This window comes from Phoenix dactylifera, unplaced genomic scaffold, assembly GCF_009389715.1.
Source record: "Phoenix dactylifera cultivar Barhee BC4 unplaced genomic scaffold, palm_55x_up_171113_PBpolish2nd_filt_p 000438F, whole genome shotgun sequence".
NCBI classification, from domain to species: Eukaryota; Viridiplantae; Streptophyta; class Magnoliopsida; order Arecales; family Arecaceae; genus Phoenix; species Phoenix dactylifera.
The window spans coordinates 1-10532 of NW_024067873.1; the positions used below are offsets into that span (position 1 = coordinate 1).

Consider the following 10532-nt stretch of genomic DNA (forward strand, 5'->3'; position numbering starts at 1 on the left):
TAGCCCAAGTCTAATGCATCTGTATTGGAGCCTTGATTGGGTCTATATGGGTTAATTGGCCTTCTAATTGGTCAATAGGCTTAATCCCAAGTTTAATTGGGTCAAATTTTGGGTTTAGGGTCAATGTGGCCCCTTTGGGCCTGAGCCAGGGTCAGCCTGAGGTCAACTTGGCCTCAAATCAATTAAATTGGGCTTGATTTATATCCAATTGGGTCTGATAAGATCCACATACTTAATTGGGTTCGGACTGGGCTTAAATTAGTCTCAATTGGGTTCAGATTTTATCTAATTCATTATTTGGGTTCGCCCAAACAGATTGGGCTTGGTTTATTTGGGTTCACTTAACCCAATTTGGCTTTTAGGTCTAACGATTGCGGGTTCGGATCTGGATTCGACCCGTAAACCCGTTCTCAAGATTTTTTTTTTCTTTTTTTTTCTTTCCCTTTTTCTTTCTTTTGGGCTTAACGGGTTGCGGGTTCGGATTCGGATCTGACCTGTGAACCCGTTATCAGGGTTTTTCTCCCTCCTTTCAGAGGCTTCCGCCTCTTCATCTCCCGCTCTCCTCTCTCTCCTCTCTTTTCTCCTTCATCTCCACCGAAGCCCATGCCTCCGGCCGGTCCTCCGGCCCTCTTCTTCTCCTCTGGCCAGATCTACGGCCTCCTCTCTCTCGGTCACTCCCTCTCCTTCTCTCTCTCTCTCTTTCTTTCTTTCTTCGTTGTCTCCGCCAAAATCCTAATCGCCTTCTCCCCTTCCTTTTTGTCGGCGACCAGGGTGGAACTTCTCCGGCCCTCCGGCCGAGTCGGGGTTCCCATCTCGGAGCAGTAGCAGTGGAAGGCCGGCCCTTCCTCTTCTCCGAAGTGATGCCTGATAAGTGCTAAATAATGCATAAACTAATATCTTATTCATAGCACTTATCATTATTTTAATTCATATATTTTGTGAATTTAACTTAAAAAAATGTGTCACCTTCATCATTGCATTTTAATAAATTATTAAAGATAATTCAAGTTTTACTTATTTATTTACTGATTGAGTCTAATGTATGCAGGTCGAATCAAATTCATCTGGGATGACCCCTGAACCCAAATCGCATACACCCCATGAATCGGATCTTCCTAACCAATTAGAGTCGACCCCAATTTTCCTTTTCAACACATGGCCACCCCAAGGTTCACTTATCTTCTCCCGTGCTCCGTACCTTATCCAAGCTACACTACCACAATTCCAATTGCAAGCCATCTCAGCCATTCATCTTGCATCCACGTCATCCTTCCCACGCTCATATTTAAACTTCCCCTCGCGTCCGTGTCGTCTTCCACATCGAGTTCATCTTTATCCCATCTCCCAACCAACTCCGGCTCTCATTTTGTTCTGATCATCCTTATCCCAGCATCCTCTCCCTTCGGAATAAGCCCCAGCTCATCCCGCCTTCATCCCTTCAGCATCTATCAACAAATCCCAGCATTCGGATGAATCCCTTGCATCCTCTTCCCCTATTCCGAAACAAAGGTAACAACCATCCGTGATTCAAGGCCCCTTCCAGATTATTTCCCAGCATCTCCCCCCTACTCAAATGATCCAAACTCCATGCTCCCCACGACCAAACTCCCATCCACGTCATTGTTCTTCCGAACTACTAGATTTCCTCTCGTTCCATCCACAGATCTCCTCCCAATTAAATCCAATCTCTCCCCTGTATCACGTTCATCCTTATCCCACGAACAGAATTCATCCGCAGCCGTGAGCATAGTCAACGTCGCATCCCAAACCTCCTAGCTATCAGCCGAAATCCTCTCAACTTTGTGGGCTTTCTCCACATATGTTTCAGCTCCTCTGTTTCACGCATCTTCATCACAGTCGTAAGCTTGAATCCAGCGTCCACGTCTCTGCTTCTTTAGGTTTGTTTCAGCCATCCGCGAGCTTCTTCCACGTAGTCCATCCCATGGCCGCAGATCAAGCAACTTCCCTCGGAATCACATCCACGTTGATCTATCTTCATCCCGCATCCAGCCGTCCCAACTTATTCCTTTCCAGATGAGAATCAAGCTAACATTTTTTCCGGATTAATCCCAACGTCCCAGCTACCAGCCGTCCCATGCATCCCAGCATTCCGAATTGATCCCAGCCAACCTCGATGATTTCCTTATCCAAACTTCCTCCCCTCCGAGTAAAACAGCATGGTCTTATCTTCCGGACATCTCCCAGCTTCTCCCGCAATATATGCCAAGCAAACAAACTTTTATCTTCATCCACCTCCTCAACCGAATCCAGACTCCATCCGGATTTCCTCCCAGCCGCATCCAACCATCGGCAGCATCCCAAAAATCAGATCTCAGCCTTCCTTCAATCTCATCTAGCATCCTTAACCCACGTTCTTAGCTTCCGCATCCCCTGTTTTAGCTTCAAAACAGAGCCATTAATCCCAAACTTCATCCTCCCGAGCTTCACGGAACAGAGCATTCTCTCACGGGATAAACTCGAATCTCAACAAACTTCCCACGCCTATCCTCACAGTCTTCCCATGCTTTGGAACAGATCCGAGATCCTCTCAATGTTCTCGCCATTCCCTGCAGCCAAGGATCAAGCCGACTTCAGCCCATTCCGATCCGAGATCCCAGTCGTCCACGTCTCCTCCACATTGAAGAAGAACATATGCCGAACAGAGTCCGAGTTCCCAGCATATCTTCTTCCCAACTCCCGGATCAGCTCTATCTTCATCCCGCGTCCACCGCTTCCCCACCCTTATCTTCCCATTCGGAAGATCTTATCCATGTGAGGGAAAGTGGGGCGCTGGGGAGGCTATAAAAGGAGGAAATTTCTCCTCTTCACGGCATCTTTTCTCAGGAGTTCCCACCGAAGACTAGAGGGAGAGAAAAGTTTGGTTATTTTGGGAATAACTTCCCACATATAAAAAAATAACAATGAAGTGTTGAGGGAGGAAGAAGGAAGGAGGGAGGAAAAAGGAAGCCGATCGTGATGGAAGCCCGTTGCTGTGCTGCTACTACCGTCCACAACTATATGCAAGGCTGATCTCCTCTCTAGGGCCGGATGCAGCCCTGACAAAGGGACACGGGTTTTATATTTTATTTTATATTCTTGGGGTTGTATGAACTTATTGTTTTCAATGGATATCTTCTTTTGAATCATATTTAATTTCTGTGATTTTAAGTATGATGTTCGTACAACTGTTCTTCATGATCACTAAGTTAATAGAAGATCACCCATGCTTAGGAAATATGCAGTATTCTGCCACATTAGTTTAGGGTAGACATTTCATGCCAACCGAAGATGGATGTTCCTAAATTACTTTTGTGAAATTTTTATTTGAATGCTTATTAGGCTTGTAGTCAATTTGCATGTTAATCCAAGAATAAATTAAAATATAATTAACCCTTGTTCTGATGTTATTGGTGAATTCCTTGCCCTAGGTTCCCTCAAACTGATATCATTTTAATTGCATTTTCTTTATTAAATTCCTTAGTTTAATTTTCTTCACAAACTCTTTCTTTTACATATTTTTATTTTTAAGAAAACAACTATACCCCAATTCCTGTGGATCGATACCTGTAATCACTATCCTACCAGATACGTACTATTGCGTGGTCTTTAAAGTTGACTATCAATGCCGGAGAGGGGAAGGGGGCTCGGAGATGGGTCCGGATCCGGGCTATACCCGAGAGCCTCCACCCGCTCCGTCCACGACGAGATATGGCCGGAGAGGATGAAGCCTCAAGATCCGGTGAGTTCATATATTTATTTATTTTTTTTTCTTTTTTTCTTCTTTCCTTCTTCCTTTTCTTTTCTTTAGTCCTTCCCTCCGGCGCCGCCACCACTTGCCAGAGAAGAAGCGGTAGTCCGGCCAGGGCTGGCAGCCTTGTGGCCGTGTCTGTTGGCGGCTCGGCCAGATCCGGCGGCCGTGGCTGCCCCCCGAGCCCTAGGGTAGCCGCAACCGAGGTTGCGGTGCCCTATACATCTGCATGCCGAGCCCGGTTGGGCTCAGTCTGAGAGGTCGTCGGGCCCGGCCTTGGGCCACGGTCGTTCTCAGGCCGTCCCACGGCCTATGAGTCCGGCCCGACCCGCGGCCTGTGGGTCCGGCCCGTAGCTCTTCTCCCTTCTGTCGGTCTCCTCCTCTCTGTTTCATTATTGAAACAGAGGGGAAAATACCCCACAGAGGGTTTCTTCATTCCTTAAAATTTCATTAACAGGGGTCCTAACCTGGATTAGGCCGGTTGCAGTCGGGCAGTACCACCCCTTGGTTGTCCCTCCTTCCTCTCCTAGAGCTTCAGGGCTTCCTCCACCTCTAGCTCTAGGGTTCCAGCTCTCTGGTTTTTGTGTTCTAAGGGGTCAGAGGATAGAGGGTACAGTACCAAGGCTTAAATAATTTTGTTTAAGGGATGAGACCCCTTCTGAGAGGTCCCATCCTCTCCTTCCCCCTTTGCTCCGGGGCTTCCAGCTGCCCCCCTTGTCTCAGGCCCGTCAGAATCGGCTGCCAGAAGGGTATGAGGTGGCGGCCCAAGGTTTTGGATGGCTGAGGGTCCCTCAGTGAGGTCCCATCTTCCCTTGCCCTCTGGCTCCGGGAGCTTCCAGCTGCCCCCCTTGTCTCAGGCCCGCCGAAATCAGCTGTCAGCAGGGTGTGAGGTGGCGGCCCTAGGTTTGCATGGCTGAGGGTCCCTCAGTGAGGTCCCATCTTCTCCTGCCCTCTGGCTCCGAGAGCTTCCAGCTGCCCCCCTTCCCCTGCCACTGCGCCTGGCCTTGCCACATGGGCGTGAGGTGGCGCTCCCTCTGCCGGCCAGCTGTGGCCCTGTCACTTCCCTTCTCAGCATGAGGTGGCAACCCCTTCATGGTTGCCACCCTATCAGTACTGCCCATATAGTAAAATTGGGCCCAACCCCCCTAACTGGGCCTTAAAATATTGGGCCCAGTTGGTAGTGGGCCCGGAGATTACAGTTTCCATTCAAAATACATATTGCCTGGAATATATACATATATTACAAATTGGAGTGTGGAATTCATCAAACCAATGTGTAATCTGGGTTTGGTAAAGAGTGCTACGTTATTGATTTGGAAACTCTATGATTACTCTGTTAGCAATATATTATCTGAATAATGAATCTAAAATTACAGTTAATAGAAACTCTCAAAAGAAATAATATATATATATATATATTATTCGGCGTCAAAATAAATCTATTTTAGCATAATAGAAATTTATTGTAGCACAAAATAAATCTATTCATTTAATACATTTGAATCATAAAATTGCAAATCCTACAGATCTACTTCTGTTTCTCGTCCTTATTCTACTAGAGCTACTAGCTATACCACTATCTACTTTAGTCCTAAGTGGAAAGCTATCTTCAAAATATGTTGCATCTCTGGCTTCTATGATAGTGTTGTTACCAATATCACTTTCTTCATAATTAATCATCAGAAATCTATTGGCATTACTATTGGCTGTATATCTTATGAATATAGCATCCACTATTTTAGGTCCTATTTTCTTTCTTTTACAATTAGGTATTTTCACTTTTCCCAAGCACCCCACACTTTTAAATAGCTAAGATTAGGTTTTCTATATTTCCAAACTTCATATGGGGTTAGATTATTATTTTTAGGGATTCTGAGTATATAACAGGCTGAAATTAGAGCTTTCCTCCACAAATTCTTTGGTACTCCTGAGCTTATAAGCATGGAGTTAACCATGTCCATTAAAATCATATTCTTCCTTTCTGCTACTCCATTTGATTGGAGAGAATAGGGTGCAGTCATTTTATGAATGATTCCATAATCTTCACAAAATTGAGTTATGTCATTTGATGTATATTCACCTCCCCGATCCGATCTAAGAATTTTAATTTTTTTTCTCCTGTTGGTTCTTAGCTTCGATCTTAAAAATCTTAAATTTGCTAAGCACCTCATCCTTAGTTTTAATTAGGTAGATATAACAGAACTTGGATTGATCATCTATATAGGTCACAAAATATCTATTACCTCCCTTAGAAGTTCTATCCGAGTCACAAATATTACTATAGATCAACCCTAATAAATCTGAATCCCTATTAACAGATTTAAAAGTATTATAAATATTATTCTTGTGTCAAGTAGAGCCTCTACATTATAAGTATTATTCTTGTGTCCAGTAGATGTTTTACTCCTGAGCCTATGCTATGTTCCTAATCTAATGGAGTTTAAAACTTGGGTTAGGGTGAGACCTCCTTGGGTATGGCTCAAAATCTTAGCAAAATCAGATCAGGAATTAGGTAGTTTATCTATCAGACAGGCTACTTGGAATGATTCATCCAAATTGGTTCCATTAGCACTAAGCTGGTGGATCAGGAGTTCAAAATCATGGATTTGGTCATTCATAGGCTTTGAGTCCACCATCCTAAAGTTATTGAAGTCGGAGGCCTTGAACCTCTTCACCACAGCATCATCGAGACCATATTTGCTTTCTAGGGTATTCCAAAGTTCTTTGGCACTCTTGGCTGTGTAATAAATGTCATACAGCCTCTTAGAAAGGGCACCTAGGATTCTATGGATGTAATGATAGTCTATTTCATCAAGTGTCCTAGGGGGTGTGCTGGTGGAGGCGGAAGTTCGGTGTGGGAGGAGGATGAATTTCGGTTTGAGTTTTGGCGAGTAGCATATCGTAAAGTAGTTAGGTTGGACCCGTTATCAACTTCAGTGGTGCTCTCACCTATGGCTGAGATCAACCCTAATGTGGTGAGCTACAACCACATTTGGTTCTGCCATCTTCTAAAGTTATGGCTATCAAATTTTTCAGGTTTGGCACTAAGGTGGTCACTAGTGTTTGAGGCCATAGGTTCAAAGTTATAGAGAAGGGATAGAAACCTGAATGAAGGCAAAAGTCCACGTCAAAATATTGCACTAAAATTAATATTGAATTTTGAATGTCTAGTTGATATATCCAAAAAATAATAGCCAGATCAGCTCCAAATCGGTGGTGGAGCACTAGGCTCACTTAAGTACCAGCCTTTCTTAGGCATGTATGCCTTTTTCACAAGCTTTTCTTTGACACTATTAGTTAGTGGATATAATTACTAGAAATCACACAAATTCAATTTTTACAAAAGCCTAAGTGCAAATTTAAATTTGTTGTTATGAATTAACCAATTTTCAATTTTTTCATTTGAATTTTTTGAATTAGTAATAATTGATTACTAATTTTGTGCTAGTAGATCAAATATTGTAATTGAGATCTAAAATGTCAATTCAACGAATTATAAGATTTATTATCTTATTAGAATAATTGATTACTAATTTTGTGCTAATAAATCAATTATTTTAATTGAGAACTAAAATGTCAATTCAATGAATTATGAGATTTATTACCTTATTAGAATAATTGATTACCAATTTTGCGCTAGCAAATCAATTATTGTAATTGAGATCTAAAATATCAATTCAATGAATTATAATAAGCCCTCGAAACCTCACTATTTGTAGAAGCCCCTACGTCTTCCTTCCTCCTTGAACGCTCCCTCTTAGACCCAGAAGCTGCCAGATCTCGGCACCCCATCGGTGTCGCCGAAGAAGATGCTCGTAGCTCCTCCCTAAAGCTAGGTAAGCTCCCGACCACCTCATCTTTCTTCTTCCCTGCCTTCTATCCTCCCAATTTACTCGGGATAACAGAGAGAGAGAGAGAGAGAGGAAGAAAGAAAGAAAGAAAAGAAGAAAAAGAAGAGAGGGAAGGGGGATTTACCTGTGTGCGGCAGCAAGCGTCGCCGGCGCCGCTGGTCCTCGCCGTGGGCTCTTCTTCTCCTGAGCTCTCTCTTCTCCACGGGAGGAAGAGAGGGCCGGCCACCGCAGCCGTAGCCGGTGCCACCGGTCCCCCCCCCATTGCGGGCCAACTTTGAGTCTGTTGAGCCGTATTTGGGTTTGTTGGGCCATGTTTAATAGTATTTTTGATACGAACCTAATAGGAGGATAGGAAGGAAGAAGTCTAATCTCTCCGCCACAAGAAGATGGTTCGCTGTGTTGCCAAACTGACAGACGATCTCATGGTGGAGATCCTTTCTCGTCTGCCGACCAAGTCCTTTTTCCGGTTTCAATGCGTCTCCAAGTCCTGGCTCGCCCTTTCATCTGATCCCTACTATCAGAATAACTTCCCTCGTGCTGCATCTGGCCTCTTCGTCGATGTCCCTTATGGAGACATGACCGCTTTCGGGCACCGGAGGCGTATCCAATATATTAGCCTCTCAAACAACGATGACGATCTTGCCATCAACACCTCTCTCAGTTTCTTGCGCAAGTTATGGAATATGGAGGTGATATGGAATATGGAGGTGATCAGCTCCTCCAATGGGCTGCTCCTCTGCCGCTCGTGGTGGTGGGTCCGAAAAATCTGCCGCATAACTACATCCCTCTACGTCTGCAATCCCGCCACTAAAGAGTGGACTGTCCTCCCTGGAGGAGAGATCACCAGGTACCTTGCTTTGGGCTTCGAACCTCGCGTCTCCCACCACTACCATGTCCTCGGCTTCGACAGGATCGCTAGGCTTAGGATCTTCTCGACTAGGACAAACCAGTGGGTCGACAGCGAAGTCTCTAATTTCAAAGAGTATCGCAGCCCACAGGCTACTTTCACCAATGGGATTTTCTATGTTACATACGGTCTAAACCAAGTCTTGGGAATTGATCCAGAGGGAAAGGTTTGCCACAGAGTCGAGCTGCCTGAATCCGATTACGTGTACCGTGACTACCGTCTAGGACACTCAGGGGGTTATTTGCATTATATGCTGCGAAGCAAGGGTGAGATAAATGTGTGGATGCTTGAGGACTACTGTCATGTCGATTGGATCTTCAAGCATTGTATTAACGTCAGAGCCATGTTACAGAAACATGGGATCCCTGAAACACCCTATGTTTATGTCACAGAATTTCATCCAGATGTGGATGCTATTTTCCTTCGAATAGATGGCAACATCTTCTCATATCACTTAAATAGTGGTAGATTGGAAGAAGTCTACAACTTGCCTCGTACAAGCGATCTAGGATGTGTTGCGTATTCACCCACTAATCGAAGGGGTTTGGTGATGAGGTTGTCTGATGGGATGGACGACGGACAGATTTATGAACGACTCATGGCAACATATCATAGCATGTTAGAGGTTCGTAAAATTTACTATCGGTTGTCTTTTTGTTTTTAGAGATTGAACATCCTGCCTTCATGGTTTAAATTGTGAAGACATTTATCAATCCTGGAATATATGTTATTATATGTGGAATCAGCTCACCTTCATCATCATTATTGTTTTGCCTTGAGAAGGAATAATAATTTGACTTAGCTTTTGATTGATGCAGGAGGATGAGCCCGAGTCATGATGGACGTACGTCGAGTTTGAATCTTTACTTGGGAGTGCCCAAAAACACATTGAGTTCATGATTTCCAGCATTTAATTATATTGGATTGAGTCTATTTTTTATTTTGGTTTATTAGGTCATATTGTGTTCTTTTATTTTGGGTTTGTTTGAGTTCTTGTTTTCAGTTTGTAATTTGCTAATTTGTATTTGATGATTGAGTCCATTTTAGTTTAGTATGGACATGTAGTTTGGGTTTATTTACGTTTTGTTGGCGAGCTTGTTTGCATTGGGTCCTTAAATTGGTTTATAATTGCTGAATTATGATAGTTGGGATTGAGTCCTTGTCATTGAGTGCCTTGTGGCAATCAGTTGGCTGAAGATTAGGAGGCGTGGAAGAGAGATTCATGCCCCAAGGAATGGTCCTCCTTTCACTAGAAAATCTTCATGTGTGATGATCTATCCTTGCTGATTTTTAGGGATCCTTATCTCCATGAATTGGCGTCCCTTTGACGAGTTCTACTTGGAGAAGGACTCACATCACGTGAAGGGGAGAAATAACCCTCAACGCATGAACAAGTCAACCGTGAAGGAAGAAAATCAGATGGCGCCTTTAGGCGTGAAGATCCTAGAAGATTTTCCTTAACGTGTGGAGTGTTTTGACTTTATCAAATCCTACTTTGGTTAGGGGTCCTATTAGTCTCTAGTATTTGAATTTAGTCATTAACCTAAATCTGAGTTTGAATCATGTAATGAGATCCCTATTTTGTTCCAACGCCCCATCTATTTTAAAGGTGGATGTTGAAGAATAAAGGAGAATTAATTTTGGTTTTCAATTGCTCTTGTGATCTAGAGGCAAGACGCTTCTTTTTCCTACTTTTGTGAGACTCCAAAGATTCCTTTCTTCCTCGGTGATATGCCGAAAAATTCTTGAGTTTAGAATAGAGATGAGACTCTTCTATTCAGCCTATAGTTATCTTGTTACCATCAAAACCGCAGCACCTTTCATTGTTCCTTGTTCCACCCACCAACCTTCATCATGCCATAGCTCTAATCCCTTAAACACCCAATCATCACAAAGTCCTTCAAGTTTCAGATCTAAACCATAAGCCCAATCCCTTCCTCCCACATCCTGACCCAAATTAGCTTTGGGTCCAACCAATTTCAGCGATCATCCACCAAAAACTCAGCATCACCCACCCCCGTTTTGC

At 43.7% G+C, this 10532-nt stretch overlaps 1 protein-coding gene across 1 annotated transcript; it reads left to right on the forward strand.

The window, feature by feature from the left end:
- Nucleotides 1-7877: 7877 nt before the first annotated feature.
- Nucleotides 7878-10157, forward strand: LOC103698871 (F-box protein At5g49610-like). The gene is made up of 2 exons (XM_008780918.3): nucleotides 7878-9131; nucleotides 9325-10157. Exons 1-2 carry the CDS (start codon nucleotides 7986-7988, stop codon nucleotides 9343-9345), a joined length of 1167 nt encoding a protein of 388 aa, XP_008779140.3. The 5' UTR covers nucleotides 7878-7985; the 3' UTR covers nucleotides 9346-10157.
- Nucleotides 10158-10532: the final 375 nt, after the last annotated feature.

Excerpts from the sequence above, each read along its gene's own strand:
- LOC103698871 (XM_008780918.3), top strand. The coding sequence starts at position 7,986 with ATGGTTCGCTGTGTTGCCAAACTGACAGACGATCTCATGGTGGAGATC. Across the intron at positions 9,132-9,324 it reads CATATCATAGCATGTTAGAG|GAGGATGAGCCCGAGTCATG; the intron begins GTTCGTAAAATT and ends TGATTGATGCAG.